The sequence below is a fragment of the Harpia harpyja genome, chromosome 2 (genome assembly GCF_026419915.1).
Source record: "Harpia harpyja isolate bHarHar1 chromosome 2, bHarHar1 primary haplotype, whole genome shotgun sequence".
Classification (NCBI taxonomy): Eukaryota; Metazoa; Chordata; class Aves; order Accipitriformes; family Accipitridae; genus Harpia; species Harpia harpyja.
In genome coordinates, this window is record NC_068941.1 from 83,459,251 (window position 1) to 83,481,619 (window position 22,369).

The 22,369-nt window shown below is 42.8% G+C and overlaps 1 protein-coding gene across 3 annotated transcripts in view; it reads right to left on the reverse strand.

Annotated features, from left to right (window-relative positions):
• FGFRL1 (fibroblast growth factor receptor like 1) overlaps positions 1-22,369 on the reverse strand; it is a 185,399-nt gene that overhangs the window by 84,366 nt on the left and 78,664 nt on the right. For all 3 annotated transcript variants that reach the window (XM_052780734.1, XM_052780735.1, XM_052780732.1), the window contains one exon: positions 11,393-11,665. In XM_052780734.1, coding sequence (XP_052636694.1) covers positions 11,393-11,665 — 273 coding nt within the window. The remainder of the gene's footprint in view (positions 1-11,392; positions 11,666-22,369) is intronic.

The following is a 22,369-nucleotide window of genomic DNA, read 5'->3' on the forward strand; positions in this document are numbered from 1 at the left end:
CAAGGGTAAAACACATCCAAATCATTCCTGACAAAGGGATGCTGACAGTACTGAGGATGTCAGGTGGCCAAGTTCCTTTCTGATGCAATTCCACCAATCTGCCCTTGAAAGCTGTTGCCCTTTTGTCTGTTTATCATGGCAAGGTTTCAAGGGGCCACCACAAAATTCTCCATAATTACCAAAGGACAGAGCACCCAGAGAACAACCTCTTTTTTTGAAGGTCACATAGACATGTTTTTTACAATGGCCATGATTCTCGGTCACCTCCCCAGAGGCTCTGAAAACCATCCCAGAGGAAAGGGGATGATGGAGGCCCCACAGACGAAGCCAACCAATCCACTAACGTGAGCAGGAGACAGCTTACATCTCAGGAACACGCCTGTCAGGACGGGAGAAGCATGCCTAGCACCTTGCTTGCATTTCAAGCCAAAGGCACAGACGAGCTTCTCAAAATTCACCCTCAGTATTATTCGCTTCCCACAAGTGAAGGCTGCTGCATCTTCCAAGCCTCCTTGAAGGAAAGGGATTAACAAAACCACACTCAAACCAAAGCAGCTGACAAGAGACCTTGGCTGAAAGAACCCTCTTGATGTCAAATTGTCACAACTTTCTCCTGGGTCGGAGTTTCTCTTGCCAAAGCATACGCAAGGGCTACCAGGAGAAGCTGCAGTGGGCTTGCAGTCGTCAGGAGACGCTGCAAACAGAGCACAAACACGGGGCTGTGCTGGGGATTGGGGAGGCACCATCCCTCTTCTCCATGACATTCCTGGGATTGCTGTGGAGAGAGCAGCAGGCAGGTTTGGGAATCCCAGCCCGCACCTGAAGTGGATCCAACTCCCTTCCCAAATTCCTTGCCAGTGAACAAGGAGGACTGTTGCCAGCTCTTCTCTCTCCTGCTGGCTGCACATTCCACAAAGGTGAGATGAAGATACTTGTTTGCTTCAGCAGAAAGGTCACCATAATTTATTCTAGCTTGAAAAAAAACAACACAAAACCAACATGCCAACTCACATGGCTTCTCTTTAAGAAGAGAAACATCTAATATTGGACCAAAGAAAACTCAACAAAGAATTTGGTGGTGGTGCTTTTTCCAAATCAAAATAGTTTTGCAATAGAGGATTCAGTACCAAATGTTTCAAAGCCCTTTTATTGACAGTCAAGAAGAAAACTGACTCAACTCAGTAGTTCAACTGACTTGACAACTTTTTTCAGGAAAACAATGAATTGGAGGTAAAAAAAAGAAAAAGGTAATAAAGTCCTATGCATCATTTGGATTGTGTGATAAACTCAGATTTAGTGGCTTGGTTGGCATGAAGAGATCAGAAAACCATCCATATTCTGCATTTTTTGCCCTATAACCTTTGTAGTGTGTCTGCAAGGAAATTATATACACACACAGGAACACACAGATCTGTAGCAGGATGAAAGTAAAGAAGAAAAGAAGACAGACATCAACTGCCTTTGTTGTGCTGGATCATTGCAATGGAAAATGAAATAATTTGCTTCCCTTTAATTTACATGAAATATTTTCTGTACAGGCCTGTTAATAATTTAGCTTGTTATTAAACAACAGCATTGTTCTTACTGTTTGTCTCCCTATTGTTCTGCCACTTGCAGTAATTTAAAACAACCCGAAAGAAATCACAGACAGATGCATTGCGTAGAGGACAGATGTGTTGACCCATACAGTGCTTTAACAGCTAAGCTTGCAAGGTATGTTTATGCTCTTCTCTTTTACTGCACATTAAAAGAAGGTTCTCTTTAAAACATTAACTTGAGAGCTGCAAAATACATCATGGAAGTAGAAAGTGAAGGGATAAATTCTATGTTATCTGATTCCGTTTACTGCTCAGAGGGGTTTTATTTCTCCCCTCTTTTCCTTGGCTTCAGTGCGAGGAGCAGGTTCCACCCCGTCAGCACGACCAGAGTAAAACTGACATTTTATGAGTGGAAACAGTCCAAGGATGGTGGCTTATGCTCTTAACATCCTGACATCTCAACCTCTGAGAGCAGCAGCAGCACTGCTTCCAGTGGCTGCAGAACACCTTAAAAAGCAGCACAAACTGACAATGAAAATAAACTACGGTTGCAGCACTGCTGGAGTCTGGCAGCCTTTAACAAATACAGCAGCGTCTGGGTGTTAAAATACATAAATCTGTCATCATTACCAGGCTAAGGGGTCGTCATCCTATTCACAAAATAAAAGAACTGTGCATAATCAGTAGGGCAGGGAGTTCAGAACAAAGTACGCCTTTTACAAACTCTCAACTGCTGATAGATGGATGTTTGCAAGGGACTTAATGTCTTTAACAGGGTACGTTTAAGGAGTGTAGGTTTCAGAACTCCTGGGATTAGTGCTTTTTTTCTTTTCTTTTCCAAATTTATTGCCAAAAGTGTATAATGTAAACACTCAGGTCTTCTGACTATGAAACCCACGTTATTATAAAGTAAGAAGAATCAAAGCGTTCTAGCACAATGATATTATTCATCAAGCACAACGCAAAGTATGTTCTTTCTCTCATCAAACAAAAATAAATTGGATTTAAAAATAGGTTTATACACTAATTGCCAGCAGTTTTGTTAGGTTTTCTTTTTTCCTTTTCTTCATCTTCTTCTTAATGTGGAAGCCAAAGACATCACAAGAAAGGCAGAGAACCAGACCCTACAGGAATGTAAAAATACACCTCCTCAACAACCCTACATTTTAACAGGCAACATACCTACATGTATGGATCAAGAAGCAACACATGAGCGATCAATGGTGTGTATGTGCATTTACACATAAAGAAGGAGTCTCCAAAATCAACATTCAAGCTACACCTTATAGACTAGCCCAACTTGGTGCTGTTCTTCCTATAACAGATATTATACACTGTGCCGTAATTTACAAGTGTACCTTTTGTGCATTTCTGAGTTAACTGATATCAAAGGGACAAAAATTTGGCTAAAACACACTACCAGTGGTATTTACTGGGCAAACTGAGGACAGCAGAGCTGTATGACGGCACTAGTGAATGGGGCACAGTGCTCTCTGGCAGAGACCTCCTGGAGACACTGTGCGCATGAAGCTCAACCCAGCTTCAGTGGTCCACTGAGTCCAATGAGGCCATGCTAAGTCCTTCATTCCCAGCCTTTGGCAAGAAGAAGAGGGATGGAGCACAGGTGCCATGGAAACACAGTCAGGAAAAGGGGAGGACAGTAGTAGTTGTAGGAAAGTTAACAGAAAGATCCTGCTACTTGGCGAAGATGGTCATCTTGGATGGTTGGCAAGATGGTAGGTATCTCAAAACTGCTAATGACCAGGTCTGCAATTAGCGTGATGGCTTCTCATTATTTGGGCCGCTACTAACTGAAAGACTCTTAACCACTATTCTGCAGTCACAGCAGACTGGTAATCTAGACCACCTTCTGCATGCCTGCTTTCCACACACATACATATCACCTGCTTGGACCAGGGGCTGCCTTGGCTTTACTCACAAATTCAGCTATTTCTAAGCATTATAGATCTGTAGATGTGGACAAATCAGCGGCTGTGCACATCAGCATTGCTCTGTCAACACGGGCTGAAATTCTGCCCATTAGCTGTATGAGGATTGTAACAAAGACAACTCTGATTAATAAAGTCAGAGGCAAAAGATGTTTTTAGCCTCAGACATACTGACGAGAAAAACCCGACATGTACACCACAAACTTGTTGGGATCAGAGGCTAATTCTATTAATATCATTTAACAGAAGGAAGCCATAAATTGCTCAGATCAAACACTTTTAGCGTCAGCCTGCCTGGCATTGTGTGTTGCTTTCATTCCCAAACAATATTCATGCAGCAAACAGAGTTGCAGTTTGCTATTTGCATGGGTGTAGCAGCAGCTACACACTCCAAAGCATCTGCAAAGGATTGTGGGCTAAATGCATCCATATGTCCTGCATGCCTCGACTTTACACTGGCTGCAGCTCTGGTTTGCCGCAGTCTACCACAGGACGGAGTATGGGGGGAAATTATATATCCATACATATATGTATGAATTTCATGCTTACATCCATGGAAAAAAATCTTTTCATTTCCTTTAAATTGTGAACAGGTGTTGTCACCTTCTTAACTTGGCTTCTATGTTACAGCTTCACGAAGGGAAAAAAGAAATCTACCCAAAACAGTGAGGCTTTTGTTAGCCAGAACATGATGTATTGATAAGCATACTGTAAAGTTTGTTATAAAATCAAATGAAACTAATAAAACCTAACAAAGATCTTGTAAAAACTGTGGACATCATACAGCATTAGCACTGAGTTACATTATAGATCTGGACTTGGAAGAAACAAGACTGCTGCCTGGTTGTGATATTTTCCAGCCTTTTACACCCATTCACTGAGAGCCATCAGTCAAATCACTTGGTGCTACATTTTTGATCAGTCATTTTTAGGATAGTTACAGCTAATACTGGCACTCACATCATCACCTCTTTATGGAGAAAGAGCTTTTCAAGAACAAATTATTATGGGCTGTTGTGACATCAATGTAGTGTAGCACTCATCAAAATGACTAAAACTAGTGAAATCGTTTTTCTGCAGCAAGCCAGTAATAGTCAGCTTTTCATTTTGGAGTATTTCTCCCTCCTCCTTTCCTCTCCCAGGACAGTGGACATTTTCCAGGACTCAACGTGCTGCATATGGGGACAGGGAGTTTGCTGGACTCTAAGCGGGATTCCCCAAATGAGGAGGAAATGAAGCACCACTGAAATTCAGGGCATAGGAATACCTGATTGCTTTTAGATTTCTTTTAACATGCTTGTGCTGTCCCTGAGCAACACCAAGTTTGGTCAGGGTGTGTCTTTATGCCTACGCTAATAAACACTCACAAGGAAGAGCCCTTACTTGGGTGAGAGCATCATTAGTCAATGATGAGTCACTTCCAGTGGAAAAGGAGCTTTGTTTCCAAGTGAACAGTTTTTAGCTATGAGTTTGCACTAAACCATGCAAACATATTTTATGTACCGAGCATTACATTGACTCCTCTAGTCAATGGGGTCAGTTCATGCAGGTTGACAGACTCTTCCCACAGGCTGACACGCAGGACCCCCTCACTTGGCAACACCACTAAGACAGGTCTTGTTCTGAACCAAAGCCCTACCTGCACCTCCACAGAGGGGTTACTGTCACCCAGTGACACCACGCCACACACTGACAAGAAGTCCTTGTGCGACGATTGCAATTGCTAGGCCTCCAGTAGTAAACTAAGGCTCCCCTTTTCTGCTCAGCTCCCAAAGGCCAAAAACAATCTGAGCTTTAATTAGCAACATAACCATTACTAAGCATCAGTGACTATGGCCAGATCCTCATCTGGTGTTAATCACACTGCGTATGCACAGGAGGCCACCAACGTAGATCCAGCTGCTGGATTGGGGCCTTAACAAATTAAACATGAGAAGTTTGTTACTGTTTATTGTCACAAGGAATTCTTCATTTCCATATAACAACTGACTAATCATCATTAGTCATGATTATATGCCCTGTGATTGTGTTAACGGTCCCAGGCTGGATGGGCTGCCTTTCACACTTTGGGTTGAAGTAAATGCACTAAAGACAGATTGCTAACTCCATACCATGAGCAGCACAAGCTACACCACCTTGTTCTCAAATGCAAACACTGCACCTTTTTTTCCTTTTTTTTTAAGTGTCGACTCATTTCAGTTTTTGCTTAGCATTAGCAGTCCCTTGGTGCACACATTGCTGACTCAGTGTTGATTCACATCTTCTTGCTGAGCACATCTCTCTCTGGTCCCCAGAGTTTATTAAGAGGCCAAAACCCAAACATAAATGAATTTGTCATGCTTTTCCAAGATGGCTGGTGGCACCTGACTCTGGGCTACAAATGTTTTCTCAGCTTTTGCACTATAAATGAGTTCTGAGACACAGATTGATGACTTCATTGGAGAACTGTAATGCAAACCATATTTTACTGTACTTGACTTTTTTTTTTCACACAGTAATTTCTACTACTATGAGCAGAAAAAAGCATATTAGAATAAATATCCATTTAGACATTGCCATGATTTTTTTTCAGGATACTTATGCTGACTGGATAAAAAAAAATGTTATTTTAATGCAAATTTTTCACACGTGCTGGTTATCAGAGAGCGCTGTCTTTGGACAAGCTGTAAAAAAGCATAAAATAGCAGCTGGCTCAGCAGGAAAAAGCTACTTTAAAGATAAATCATCTGATGTCAGGAAAGATTCTCAAAGCAATCAATTGCAGCAGACAGACAGCAGACATTTAATAGTAAATTTGATTTGTTTGAAAATGAGCTGTAGCTCAATTTCTGAACAGCCCATCAGAGGTTTAGGACAACAAACTGCGCTCTTCCTCCTGCTCTCTGCGTCAAGATTTTACTCCTCCACAGCCCAAATGGGGCCAAGTGGCTTGGTCACTCAGAGGGCCAGGCACCAGAGAGGCGTATGAACTGGATGGATGATGGATTCTTCACCAAAATCTTCTTCCAAATAAACCCAAAGAAGAGAAAAAACAATTGCAGCACTCAGAGATACAGGGAAAGAAAGAGAAACACCAGAGCAGCGGTTCCTTGGACTTAAATGTTGATCTTTTTTGTGCTGAGATGGACCCAAGCAAGATGTGTCTTTGGTAGTTTACAAACTGCAAGTGAAGCAAGTCTACAGGGCAGAGACATTCCCAAACCCTACTCTTGTTGCTGCTTCCTTTTTCTTTGCTACAGAAGGTAATAAGAAACATGCATGCAGGTGCAAAAATAGAGACAGTTTGATCTTTCATCACTTGGTTGAGCAACTGATGCAAGGTGAATCATTTACTGGCAGCACCTGTAGCAATAGCCCCGCGTGTTGCAATGATGGCACACCTTGCAGGATTTGGCCCATAGCATTTCTGCAAGTGAAAAGTCCTCTCTGTTGTGCATTAGTGAAAGAGGTCATTATGTTACAGCATAAATATTTACTAATAGTCCTTCCTACAGCTGTTCACCAACAATTTTCCCTTCAGAGAATGACCAGACTTCTGGAACAAGTGATACTGTTTATTATTGCAGAAAGAGATGGTAATGGAGGTTGTCCAACACTTCCTTGTTAGAAGCCTTTGTTTTCAGTTATTTATAAGTCAGGAAAATCTCACCCATTTGGGCTAAGATTTCCCAGGGAGGCCCTGACGGCTAGAGCGTGCGATGGCTCCATATGTGCAACCTTACAGTTTCTCCAAGTTGGCCACAGCTTGATACAGGCTTCAGTTACACCATCACATGCTGGGTTTTTTTCAGCACACAAGGTGGACAGTTTTCAAATAATAAGCAGCTATTCAACATTTTGTTTCTTCCTCTTTTGCCTTAGGCTTCCTTTTAGAGCACACTGGCAAGGAAGTTTTATTCTGCAGTAAAGAAACCTCAGGTTTCAACCAAGCATCTAAAACCAAAATAAAGTTACTTCTCACACCTGTAGATTATAAATCAGCTTTTCTGCATTGATTCAGCTGGGAAAAAAAAACTTAAAGATAAGATTTTCATGGGCATCATTGTACAAATAACTTTTGGGGAAGGTACAGCACATTTGTTTTGATGAGCTACAGATAATTCTCCACAATAAGGAACCATTGCACTTAATAACTGCAATGCCGATTTAATACTGATTAAAGAGAAGTTCCTCTTCCAGCATTTGTAAATCTGTCTGCAGCGTAATTGGCATCCCAAATCTTGTGGTAAGCCACAAAAACTATTAAGGCTGGCTAGGAGAGGAAATTGTAGTTTTGACTTATATTGGTTATCTGCTTTTACTGGCTTACATTTCATGCAGGGGTGTATTGGAGCAGGATTCCTTGGATCTTTGGGATCCAGGCCCTGCAGTCTGAGAAGACAGGGAAATAAGCTGGGCAGAAACCAATTGCTACCATCTGGGTTGGCAAAACCTTTGTCTGAGAAGGAAGATCAAAAACCTAGAATGGGAGAAGACTCCCTTCCCACACAGCAGCAGGAAGATGCTAAATTAGGAAGAAAAGACTTTAGCAAGTGTTATGAAGGAGCAATAGTCTTTTAGGGTGGTTTTAAGAGGTTTAGACTTAACTTTGAGCCACAGCTCATATTTTATGTGGTCTTGGACTAATCACCTCGTCTCTCTTTGCCTTGGTTACCATCTGTAAAATCACAGTAATCCGTCTCATCCACACTTGCAGACTGAGAAGTTCTCCAGCCAGGCAACGTGTAGGTATGTCTACCAGACGTGTAGAGGCAGATCTAAGTTTGCTCTGCTCATGCACTGAGCTGGCCGGTTGCAAGCAAGGTCTGTCATGAAAGCTGCAAAGAGACATTCGAACAGGCCTATACCAAAATTATTACACCTACAGAGACCAACCGGCAACGTAGGCAAGGGAGCTCACCTCTGCCATGTCTGCTGGCACCCACTGATGTTGGTGAATCCACTGCCCTTTTTATTGCTTTGTACAGTGTCACAGATTTGTGTTGGTTCTCTATACTATAATGGAATACAGAGACTAATAGGAGTTATATAGCACTGAATGCAGGCAGAGAGGTTCAAGGCTGCTGAATTTTAGTCTCAGCTCTCTGTAGGACCTTGGGTAAACCTTCATCTTATCCTGCTGCAGTGTACACGCATATGACACAGGTTTGACAGTTCCTCACTTGCCAGTGGTGTGGCAGAGCTCAGTTAAAAACATATAGCGCGTAACTCCAAAACCTTTCAATAAGCTACTGTATCGATTCCAGATATTACTGCTTAAATTCCCAGAATGTTTTCATGTCAAAATGAATTTTATTTTTTCAAGTCCCAAGATTTAATGAATCATTTAATGCTATTCTAGATTTAATATCTTAACCACCTTGCCCATGTCTGACACTTGCATGGTTTTACATGTGTGGTGTCAGCAGTAAAGCTGGAATAAGGGGGCTTTTTCTCCTTTGAAGGAGTGGGAGAACAGAGAAGCCATATGGTTCAAAAAGCCACTCTGCCTAATGAAGTTTGTGCTTTCCGGAACACAAACAAAACAGCTCCATCAATTTGATCTTCATCCTCAAAACTGACATGCAGTTGGTTTTAAAACACTGCCTCCTTCTCAAAAATCAACAAAGGATTGATTTGCTCTCAACCAAAAGCTTTTTCACCAAGACGAACACAAGCATCTGGCCAATGCATTAAATGTTTGGGTCCTTTGAAAGAATAAGTCAGTGATACCTTGTGTTTGTCAAGACAGACACTAGGGGAAAATTTGTTTTCAGGGGAAATTGTTCTAGTGAAAAGCAATTGGTTTGAAACGTTACATGAACACATCCGTACCACTGGAGACGAGGACATAAGTAATCTATCAAAAATGGTCTGAGCAACAGCAATGCACAAAGGTACACTGTAAGACAAGGAAGGAAGGTGCAAAGAGTCTAAGAAATACTGGTTTTAGCCAGCATTACAACAAGGATGCATGGAGATGAACGATAACTCAGCCCGTATGTCTGTCACACATTTAGTTTAAAGTTACCCTTTTCTTGGCACTTGGCGATCAATATTTGTTTGCGTAGGGCTCAATCTCACACCCACAGAGGCCAGTGGAAGCTTGCTATTTCCTTCCATAGCTGCCCAATGGGGATCTAAATAACTAGTGTTTGTGCCCAGGGCTTTTCAGTGCCAAATATAATGAACACTATTGTTCTTAACACAATTAAATTTGATAATCCAATTTCCCTGAGCAACTGAATTGGAGGTTTTGCCTCAATCTTTCCTGAATTCTAGTCCAACTTTTACCCTATGCCTCCTGGCTTTCCCCTTTCATTTGCTTCTGTTGTGCTATCAAGAACAGTCAGAGCCGCCTTTGACTCACAGATGCCTCAATGCCTCGTTGCCTTGGAATAATGTGAGCTGGCTTGGGCACTGAGCTTTATAGAAGATACTGGATGACAGAGAAGACCAAAGACTCTGGCAGCCTCCACATACTGCAAAAGCACAAGCAGGACTGAAGCAGAGTCCTATAGCATTCCTTTCTCCACACCAAACAGTCTGGAAAGCACGTCCAAAAGGAGTCTGTATAGACGTGACTCTTTATAGATGATTTCCACTTCACCCTTTTTGCTTGGTGTAGCCAAGAAAGATGGATGAACATCAATAGGAAAGAGCTGAACAAGAAAAACCAAATCTGCAAACTATGTAAATTACAAGATGGCTTTTGCAGCTTTATTCCACTGATGCTACAGGAGTCATATCACAAGGGTTTCCCTCACCTAAGCATCTCTTTCCTGATAAGACATTTAGATTCTGGTCTCTCTCCCATACTGGCTCTGCAGCAAAGTGCATTCTCCAAGAATCACCCTGTTATCGGGTGATAATCCTCCATCAAGCAGCACCAAGTGTTTGCTACATGCTCTGAGTCTACAGCAGCCCTCCTGCTGTGAAGGGGAAGAAGAAATAGAACAAAAACAGGCCAAGTGCCAACCAGTAGGCAGCTGGAAACTGCCCTAAACTCTGTTCTCACTTCCACTGTCTAAGAGAAACAGAACCCTGTAGACCAGATACTTGGGGTGCTGATCAGGCAACACGGTGAGCAAGATACCTGATCTCACCCCCTGCTTTGTAACCCTCTCCTTTGCTCCCTCAGCATCCTCCAGCCTGCCAATTTTCATCCAGCTCTTTCCTTCCTCACATACAAGGACCAATGAGCACACTTCTGTGGCAGTCGCAGCACAGGAATCTTTGATTACCCAGAGAAGTGTTTTTGGGGGCCTTCAGGAATGCTCAGCCCAGCAGGTGACCCCAAATTCCCATTGCCAGGCCAAGCAAGCCCTCTGAAGCAGGTCAAAAGCACAGTCAGTGAACCCATGGTCACCAAGACGGCATCTGAAGGTTTTTTAATCCTGCCTCCACCAAGAGGATTTCTCAGGAACTGAGCATCCCTTGGTCATATGGCAGCTCTGAGGTTTGTTTCAACCTAAATATTCTTATTCCTGAAGACACCATGCTTTGCAAAAGCTCAGTACGTGGATCTCCCAGCTGTGTGTTTTTATATGGGTGCCTTAACATTTGTTTTGAGAACTATCCTGTTCCAACAGCAAACATAAAGATCAGTGTGACCTCTTCTTATCACACAGCCTTTCCTGTGTGGAATTCATTGTGATCTGGACCCTAGTGACTATTGCATCATTTCTGTTTATTTGTAACCTTTGGCACTGCGTAATCTTATCTGCCTGCAGCCGGCTGCAGCAGAAGATGTGCAGCAACATAGCCAGCTCTGGCAATCCTCAAACACTGGAAAGGGCCGGTTAAGAGTGGAGGTCAGTAAATGATTAGCAAAGCAAATCTGCAATCACTGACAGCTACACAGAAATCAGCTCACTCTCTCCCCCCAAAGCAGGTGAGGTCTGGCTTTTCTCCAGCTCTACTCACCAATCACGATGAGGGTGTAGTTCACATTGGTGCTACCGAAGCCATTGGTGGCTTTGCAAATGTAGGTTCCCGCATCTTCGCTCTCCACCTCCTTGATTTTCAGCCCTTGCTGAAGGATTCGGAACCTTGTCCAGCCGCTGTGGATAGTGCGTCCATCCTTCATCCACATGGTGAGAGGCGGGGGGTCGCCCTCCACTGGGCACAGGAGCTTGATGGTCCTCCCTAGCCTCACGGACTGACGGTGAATCACTTTATCAGCAATCCTTGGGGGGCCTAAGAAAGAACAGCGAGAGGAAGAGCTGTTATTACTTTTGTCGATGATACAGTGCTAATTTAAAGATGAGTCATCAATCAGGCCATTACCCTGACTGCTATACAGAGATATAGTGAAAGGTGCTTACCAAAAATCACTTACAACCAAGGCTAAAAATGCAGGCAATTACAGAGGCATACAACAACAGAGATACTGGCTTGTCCAAGACCTGAAGCTGTAGCCTTGCCATCAGCAGCAGCTCATGCTAACCCACCAGGGAAGCCTGGTTCTGAGTTCCTTTTGCTTTTCCAAAGCACCCCCATTTTCCTATAGCAAGGAGGAGTCCAATACACAAACTGTTGAGCTGTATTTGGTAAAGCAACTGTAGTTGTTTTAAACTTAACACCTATCCTGAAGGCAAAATTAGTAACAGCACTGGTACTTAAAACAAAACACTCCCCCCCCCCCCCAATGTTATAATCCTTTCATGTTGTATGTACAGTAATTCCCTTTAATAGTCACCAGATGGGCTTTATCTGAAATGCATAAGCCTGGAGTTGTTGGACATAAAGCATTCATTGGGAAGATACAGCATAGCCTGACATGGTAACATTGCTTATAGTCCAAAAGAGGGTATTTTTATAAATTGCCTTAGCAACCTGTCTGGTTTCACCCGACTGACAAATATTTGTTCTTTATAAAAAGTTATAATGTCATGCAAATAAGAGTGTCCCTGAAATGCCACAGAGCAAACACACAGTTTGCCACATGATAACAGGATGCACTTGAACAAGCCAACACTCAGAAAAAAGAAGTGATAAAGACTCCAACAGTGGGAATGGCCCTATAACTGAATTCAAACCAAATTTTTTCCCAAGGCTCTGAAAAGTTGAAGCAGAGAGTCATTTTCCTGCATGTGCCTTTTCTGCCTTTTCGTTAATTGCACAAGTTCCCCACACAAACTGCAATAGCAATGCTCTTCCCAGAATAGCCTATTAATGCATGTGATAATAAGTGCCCTGCTCTTGCATAAGGACAAAATGTTTTGCTAAGGATTGCTGATGCTGAGTTGCACCCAAAACCCACAAGATGTTTGTGGGATTTGGAACTACTCCCTCATACTTTATTCCTGTTCCAAGTGTTTTGCAGGATTGGACCCACATGGGCTAAGCTACAGAGCTCATATTTGCACTTCCTCATGACTAATTCCTATTATTCCAACATCTGCCTGAATTTTCCCCAGCATGACTAAGGCAGTGCATACAGTCCAGCTCTTGAATGACTACACAGCTGCTACACAGCTTTGGCAGTGAACAGAAGTGCTGCTCAAGCTGAGAAAGGAGTCATGAACTAGCTTGAAACTCATTAATTAGTTTAACTAATTAAACTAATTAGTTTAACTCATTAACTAATTAGCCTGGTTAAACCAGTGGGTCTTAGACACACTCAGATTCTAATGAAGTGCTGAAGACCCAAAGTGGGGATCTTGAGAGCACTTATTCTGAAAAAGTCAGTCCCTGGCAAAGATAACACCCATCCCTGCACACCTTCTGCAGACACCTGTGGGACACCATCTCAGAGGTGATGGTGCCCTCCCATACTCCAAGGGAACTGGCAAACGCCATGAGAAATCCTGCTTATCCAGGTCTTTCTAAGTACTGCAAACCACACTGTTAATGTTCTTCACCTTGGGAGACCTCCAGCTAGCTCTGTGGTTGGAGACATAATCCCAAAATCCTTTGAATGCTGATCTGACACAAGTCACGTTGCTGAATCTTTTCAAGTGGAAATCCACCCATCAGGAAGGGTTGTATGTGCTGGCTTTGATAAAGCAGAATTCACCAACACCAGGTGAGGATCCAGCCCCAAATTCTGCTACGTTTCCCTACATGGTGCAGTGTCTCACTCAGTGTAAAGGAGCAGAAATGTCCAGACAAGTCCACAGCCTTGTTGAAATTCTGGGTTAGCCCTTGGAGAGGTCCTTTCTGACCTAGAGCCTACCAAACCAAGTCAAACTTTAAGAGTAGCTTCATTGCAATCTACTTGTGAGCCAGGATACTACTCCATGCATATTCAAATGGCAAAAACAGATCTATAATTAGTGCTGGGGAAAAATGTTTGGTACAGGGCAAGCAGGGACAGTGGAGAGAGAGCACCCTCCTCCCAACTTGGAAACCTGCTGTAGCTCCTTCAAAATCCCTTTCCTTCCGACATTCAGGTTGACTCCTGATGAATTTTGAGACCTGGAGGAATCAGATAGTTTCCCAATCACATCATGTGCCTCACTGGGGCAGGCTGCACAAGCGGCTCTCCTGATGGCACCAGAGTTGCCTCTGGATCTGTCACATGTTTGGGTCAGCGGTAAGCTTGGTCCTCCTAAATGCCATTTTCCTTTGATTGACCTTTCGTTCTGAGGAATTGTTGGATCGCTCTCTGTCACAGGATCTATTCGCAGACCTTTATGACATTTAGAAAAGGGTGTGTTTCTTATAGCCTTTCTGCCTGAAAAGAAAAACACTAGCGCGGTCCTCTGCAGCCCTTCGTTAGCCCCTCCAGCGACTTTCTCATGATGAGGAATAAAAATCCCCCCCACTCTTTTTCCTGCTGTGAATTTTGCCAGATACAGCTGCATGCACTTCTCAATAAGGTACAGGCCCAGGACAAAGATGCTAAAACCTAGCTTCTGTTCATTTGGTGCTGTAAATATTCCCGTTTTATTACCTATTATCTTTGCGTTAATAACTTTCTGTGCAAGCCGTACCCTCTCTCTGCAGAGAGAGCCTTTGCATATGCCAGAGGCTTCAGAGGCTCTGGCAAGCCAACGATAGCTGGACCTCCTGTAGACGGCTACAGCAAGAATAAAATGTTGATATCATCACGGATCTCTGTCTCTCTTTCTAATGTACAGGCATCCACTGGGTCTTATTTCACTACATATCTGTACAGCCCTGCCTTGGGACTACAACAGTGACAGATGAATGCTTTTCAAGTCAAGATACACTTTGGCACATCTCGCCACTCTGTTCTGTCAGTATTTGGAGGGGAGGCTGTGGAGAGGGGGAAGAGTGTTTTGCAAAAAGGCCCTTCTCCAACATCCCCTGGGCAGCGGGTACTGCTGACACAGAGCTGCCTCGCACGACGTACCACAGAAATCCCACGCTATCCAGATAAAAACGTATTCCCCCTCTGAATCCATACATTAAGCTGCCCAGAACCACTCAGGTTCCCCTGGAGTTTAATTTTCAGGGCTTCTCTATGGCAGTTCCATCTTCTGCTATATGAACAGAGCAAAAAGATGTAGCAAAAACATGCTGAGCACCCCAATTTCTCATGTGCTTCACTGCTACAGAAGGGAGCTCCCCACCTTGCAGAACTGGCCCATAATATGCCAGGGGGGTGGCCGTGAGAGCAGAGTGCCCAATAGCCACTGGGTCTCCCAAGGCATCAATCTGGGGGTGTCCCTTGCCGGCTGCTTCCCACGGGGCTGGGGCACGCGTGCGCTCACAGCTGAGCGCGGCAGCAAGGGAGCAGAGCCCAGGGCACAGCCCGCGGCCCTGCAGGCTGGATACATTTCCACAGCTGCTTAGAGAAGCAAAATCCCAGGAAAGCACCTGCTGCTTCACCTACAGCTGCCAGCGAGGTAAAAACAGGCTGAACCCTGGCTGCTGCCGACTTCCCATCCCTTGCCGCTGCCGGCTTCCGTCCCGTGTTCTACTACAGCATTAGAAAGCACATTCAATTACTCCTCAAGCAGCCAGTGTCACAATCTCGGCCATCCTAGACTCCAGCTTTGTGTTGTATGTGAGCAGAAATGATCTAATACATTTTGAGAGCAATACCCTACGGCTGCTTGCTGTAGTGCTGCTCTTGCCTTGTTTGTGGGTTATGCATTAGGGCAACACCACAAGAGATGGATAGCAACTCCATAAGGGATTGTTTTGAAACCTGAAATCATTTTGTTAAACCACATTGTTAAAATTGTGAATTTGTACACCTACCAACAGAAAATTTTTAATGCCAATATATACCATCTATCTGGCTATGGAGGGGATCCTGTGATTTGCCATGTACCTGCACCCACGGGCCAAAGCTCCAGACTGGATCCTTTCAAGACAGAGCAGGAGAGAGCAGTGCTCTTTGTCACTGGGTGTAAATCCTGGGGGAGGTGTGCCTACACCATAATCCCCCTGATTTCTTTGCCATTAGGCAGCGATTCTTGAAAAAATCAGCCTTTGTTAAGTGCTGAGAATCTGCAGCCTCTGATGTTCCTGAAGACAGAGATTACTTCCTGCAGCATTTTGCCCTGGCATATAGGAGAAGGGGCCAAAAGCGAGGCCCCAGGTAGATATACCATCAAAATTGCTGATACAGATTTTCACACATTTTTATAGTCAGGAAAGGAGGAGGGAAGGTGGGGAGAGAAAACAACCACCGTTTCTTGTTTCCACTCTTGCAATTTTCCATTAGGCAAAGGCAACTCTCTACGGCCCCAGGGCACTGCTGAGAAACACATTTTCAAGCCACACCATGCTGGAGAGGGCGCAGCTGACTTCACAGCCTGTGAAGGAGCTATTACAATTAGTTAAGCCCTACCTTGACACAAAACCAGCGGAGGCAGGCTTTCTTCAGTCCCCCTTGTCCTCAACCCAATAGTTTGAGAGAATAATTTCTTAATATTTTGGCCAAGGGGGAAGGGTGGGGTTTGACATCCATGGATGTGACTTGGGAAGAAGTGACGAGAATGCAGCTGCCTCCCCCCATGCCTGGTTGTTATTCTTTCTCCAAATACAAACTAAATATAGCTTTGCCCCATAACATTCAAATCATTTTAGTTACTAGAAGGGATCATGCCTGGAGTTCCAAGGGCCAGGGTGCAATCAGGCTTAAAATATAATTTAAACAATCCAGACCCTATGTTTTCCACCAAGTTATTTTCTTGCTTGTAGTTTCCCCATCTGCAAATACATATAAGTACACCCAGAAAGAAACCAACAATACCAGTCAGATGCCAAGTCTTCTGTTCAAGATCATATAAGCCCAGTCAAACATTAATAAGGAAATGCCGTGATCACCTCATTTGTTTTAAATATTTCTGCTCATATACATGCAGACAAGTGTGCAGATTTATTTGCCTCATTTACGAATACAAGCAACTGGAATCTCCATTCTGTTCCATTATATAAAAGACAGATCCTACACCTGTCTCACTGAACAGCTGGGCAATTTTCAATTTATATCCACTATCCTATACCACAGAAAAGCCCCACTTGCTGCTCTGCTGCTGACACTGCTTTACAAGCATTCCTGCTCTCCCCCCCCCAGTGCCTTGGAAGAAATGGTGGTTGCCACTTCTTGGCAAAAGGAGTTATGTAAAACTCAAGAAAGCCTCTTTACTATAGCAAATAGCTATTTCCGGGAAGCAGCAAAAACAATTTCTAGAAGTGTATTTAAGACACAACACTGGAATAGCCTGGAGCTTCCTGTCCATATTTCTCACAGTCAAAAACACACACACGTAATTATATTTTCCTGGACTGCATTGCAAAGTTCATGCACTCGTTCAACTCATACATGTAGTAAACATGATTTATAGCTCTGTGTGAAAACCTTCTAGATATATGGTGTTTTGATAGTGACTCGAACCTAGCACTATAATTTAGTAACACCTAGCAGTGAAAGCTAAATGATTTCCCACTCCACATTCCTAACTTTCCATGAACCCCTTTTACTGCTAACCTGGGGAGGAGATACTGCTTCTACAATTGTTTGGACTTAGCCTTGTTATTCCTTCAACTAAACTGCACACTAACATCAAGCTTCACATATGGTGAACACACCAGCACTGACCCATGTCCTATGAGACCATTTGCCATGATACAGTTCAAAGTGAACTTTATTAACACATTAAACATAATTACAAAGAGGAAATTCCAAGGAAGGTCAACCAGCTCGGACAGTTTCTTGGAATGGAAAATAATTTATAATATCCACATACTGTATTGTAAAGTTTATAAAGAAGTTAAATAAGTTTTAAGAGCCCCATGGGTTATGTATATTTTATTATTTAATACCAAACACATTCACTTTCCATGAAGATAAGATTTCTTTTGAAGTCCTGTGTTAGCAAATTAGCAAAGTCATTTACCATGAAGCGCCCAAACAACCCATCAATGCATGGAAGGAATTAACGTCAGGGACTGGGGTACCACAGATGATGTGTGTCCTATGGGGAGAATACAGCCAAGCACAGAAATATTTCATTATGACAGTGAGATGGAGTTGGACAATGGTGGCTAACCAAACCACTTGTTCGGTGCGAACACAATCTCTTACACCAACCCTTGAGGCAACATTTGGCCTTCACCATACACATCACTGTAAATCCTGATCCTCCAAAGTCCTTGGCGCAAGGGTGGTTCACATCAAAGTTGATTTCTTTCACCTCTCCCATGCTTCAGAATGGATGAACACAGATGGCTGGAAAGGACCATCTAAAATCCATGTTTTAAACCTGCATCCAGAGTTGGCTAACTTGGGGTAGCCATTGCTAGAAAGCTGGGCTGAACGACAACTGCGTACAGTAGGAGTTTAACCCTCTCTGCAAGACCCACATGTGGATTATACACTTACACTCTCTGCACATCATTATTACCATTATTTGTATTGGCATTCAAGCTGTAATGATGGAGCAATGGATAGAGGCCTCACTATGCTGGGGGCTGGACAAACACCTCCCAGGGAGCAAATCCCATCAGGAAGGGCTTACAAAGCAATGATGGCAAGAGTTTCAATTAACGTAAGTAGTTGTTCCTGAAAGAGAGGAGCTCTTGGCTCTCTGCACGGTGGGAAACCATCACATGGAGCGCAGAACTGATAAAAAATGCTTTTTGAGAGAGATAAAGGGGTGAAAGTTTTGCCCTTGTATACCATTGGAATAAGCAGTTCAAAGGACTGGTGAATCCAACATCTTTCCATATTTTCAAAACAAACCAGTCTGCATTTCCAAAAGGTATGCATTAGCCAAGTACAGTAGGGGTCAGCGTAGGGGTAACTGGGCCAAATGCTTTGGTATGTGACATGAGGAGATCAGATTAGATCAGCTAATGGGTCCTTCTTGGCTTGAAAACATAGGCGCCCACAGACAAAAACAATGCTTATCAAAAACAATCAAAAGATTAAAGAAAAAAACAACAGCATCACTGTAGAACAAAGACTCTTAGAGAGGAACACAAACCCACCATAAGTATTTGCTGATCAGCCCCGATGACTGGTCAGGCTTAGCTTTGGGAGTAGCGGATTGTTTGCAGGAGCAAGTTCTAGGCTTGGGCTGCAGAGCTGAGCCCAACAACCTGATGGAGAAAACAGCTTTGCGGGTTCATTTTACAGCAAGTGAAGTGACATATTTTCTCCTTCTTCCCTACCTCTGTGGTAGGAGCTAGTTTCCTGATGAAATGGATATTTATTGATAGCACAAGGAGCGCTTGCCATATTTTTACATGAGTAATAACTAGCCCCTTGGGTGAAGGCTGCCAGTAAATTTTCTACTCTAGATGTTCCAAAAATAAGAAAAATAGAATATTTGGGAACACGTTCCATTTAATTAAGTGCCCTGCATACACATTTCACTGAGATTTAATAAAATAGTTATTGTATGTTAAACAATTGGCACTTGATTATTGCATAGATTTATTGCAGTTCAACAACAGTAGATGAGATACGTATCTCTTACATGGTTTTTAAATCCTTTGAGCATATGTTTTCAATAATCAGTTGGTATTTATTTAACATGAAATTACCATCTTATTAAATTAAATGTGCATGGGTGACATTCAATTTCAAGTGTTGCTGAACATTTTTTCAGCAGCAAAAAATAGTAACTTTATCCCTTAGGTTTTGAGGTAGCAAACGCAGAGGAGAGTTAGGATTACTTCAAATTACTTTTGAAGAAACAGACTTCATATGCTAGAAGGTTTCTCTTCTAGTGTGGAAGAAAAGGTATTATTTATTGTTTCTTAAGTGCTGCCAGTGGGCTTAGTGTGGGCCAAAAGAGACGACTAATATTTCTACTCTAAGGCTAAAATTATACTGACGGCGCAGTTCAGGTATGCAGTTCAATGGATAACCACAAGACTTTTTTTAGAGAAGAGATAAGTACAACAAAGATGTGTTGGCACACGTACCCACACAATCTACCTTTTTCATTCCCATTCAAGGCGGCAAACCCATCTGAATAATGGCATTCCTAATTTGCTTTTTCAAAAGAAATGGCATTAAAACACATTTTCAAGGTTCTGAAATTAAAAGACTTTTTTTTTCAGCCTTCTGTTTCCAGGAAGGACAAACGGCCTAACTCTGGAAGAAAGCTAGAAATCCTCTGGCTTGAGGGAGGTAGGAGGATCCAGAACCCAACTGAAAATCCTGCCCCATAGCCCCAACGTGCTCTCCCCAAACCTAACCCAAATCCCCAGCATTTCCACAAGTCACACAGGGACCGTTCCTGCCAACATAAGGCATTTGTTTGCTTCCCATAATCTCTGGGAAACAATCCTGTCAGGCAGCCCTGAATCAGCTTCTGGGGTTAATCGACCCCAATTTTAACATAAATGCTCTTGTACTCTCCCCTTCCAACTGCTTCCCAAGCATGCAAATCCTGCTTCATAGGCCCAGTGGATTTCCCGGCCAAATAGCCCACCATCTCCAAGACTTTCAGCAAAACAAACCAGACACTCTGCAAATCTCAGTTTAATTCGCTTATTTTGTAACAAAACTCCCCTTCGAGCCACCAGTTGCAATCATGTCCCAAAACCCAAGGCTTCAAAGACAGGCATTTACTTCTGAGACAGTCTGCTCCATTTTTTGTCCCCTTCTTTGTCCCTCCTGCCTATGTGCAGTATCCTGTGGCCTAATTATTTTATTTGAACAGCTCCTAGAAAATAGGATGCCCAAGTTCAAGTTTGGTGACACGGATTCCCCTTGAACTTTGGTAGTCAATATTTAACCCAGTCTAAGCACAATGCAAGGTTTAATAAGTAATTAGCCATTTCCCTTATAGACAGATGTTTGTGTGAGAGCTGTACAAGCAGGAAATTGTAAGTGTCATTGTTTATGTCTGCAGGGAAACAGAAACCACGATGATTGACTCTGTGCCATATTCGGGAACGATGTGAACGAAGATCTTTAAATAGTCGGTTTGCCTTCCTGCTAGTCCACAGCAGCAAGTCTTCAGCCATACACTGACACAGGAGCCTTTTTCATTTGTATCCAAGAATCTGGTTTTCCTCAAAGTATTCTTTAAAATCCTTTTTAACAAATTTCTCTCCGAGGGATGAAATTGGAGAAGACTTTATAATCTTCCATCCAATGCTGGTTCCTACTGGCCTTTCCAAATACCCAAGATGGAAAAGGTGTGATTAGGGCATTAAGGGCTCAGGAAAAAAAAAAAAAAAAAAAAAATCTTGAACACGAGACACTGCCAAAATATCCAGCATTTTGCTGTTGGGAAATCAGTGGCAGTCCCCTACATGGCAACGCTGCTCTCAACCCTTTCTTTGCTCTGCCCTCGTCACTGGGGGCTTCTAAGTTTGGTCACCGCAAAAACGTGGTAACAACTGTTTGTTGGTGACCACAAAGAGATAAACACTGTGGTATTTAAGAACTGAAGATATTTTCGGAGGCTTCTCTAGAACAGAAAGCACTTCGAGCTGAATGGCTGCAGAGCAGACTTGGCATGGAGTGTTTTGCAGAAATGTTTTTCTATCAGAAAAAGACATTTTTGTCAAGAACCAAGACTTTGTCCATTTTTCTCTTTCAATATTCCCTTTTTCAGTTTGAGAAATCTTTTGCATCATCATTTTGGCAAATTAAAATGAAACACATACAAACAAAAAAGTTGGAATTTTAAAAGTATATTGATTAAGCAATGGTAATCTTTTTTTAATGGGTTGCTGTATCCCTAAAATATGAAAACAGTTTTGATTTGGGACAGGAATAAATTAAAATACATTTAAAAAAATCACAAGGGCAACGCCTCTCCATATATGTATTATTAAAAAACCTAACTTGTCTTGCTCCAGAAGAAAAATTTAAAAAACCCCAAAACTCATCTTGCTCCAAAAGAAAGATGCAAAGCAGAGCTGACTTTCCACCTTCTAAGAGAGCAGCGTTTTAAAATTCTGGCTGAAACCGTTTACTGTCGCCCTACTAAAACCTCCAGTTCATGGTAAGCGTGATGGAAGTGCTTTATCTAGCTCTCTCCAAATTCAACTGTCATCATAAGGGTCTACCTTATGTGTGCCTACATCAGTGTTTTAGTTTGGATCAGGGGTGTGCTTTAACATGAATTTTTTTTATCATCCCCACCAATTACACTTTGCTTCACTCGTGAAACAGTTTTGGTGCACATGAACTGAATTGCTTTTACATGAAATTGAGCTGCAATGGGTGCTCCAGTTCAGATGGGCATTTAGTTCATAGGACCAGACTAGAGCTATTCCAAAGTGAAACACCCCTCTGAAATGGGGGTGTCAGGTACTCAGCACCAAATGTTTTGCTTTACAGATCAAATCTTACCAATCCCTACCAGCTGCTAATGCAGACACAGCCAGCAATTGCTAGCTGGGTCCCTGGTAAAACAAAAGCAGAAGCTGTGCTCTTGGATTTCCATTAATGAGCACTCAATACACGACCAGACTGGAGCGAATCCAGAATAAACTCCCCAAATGCCT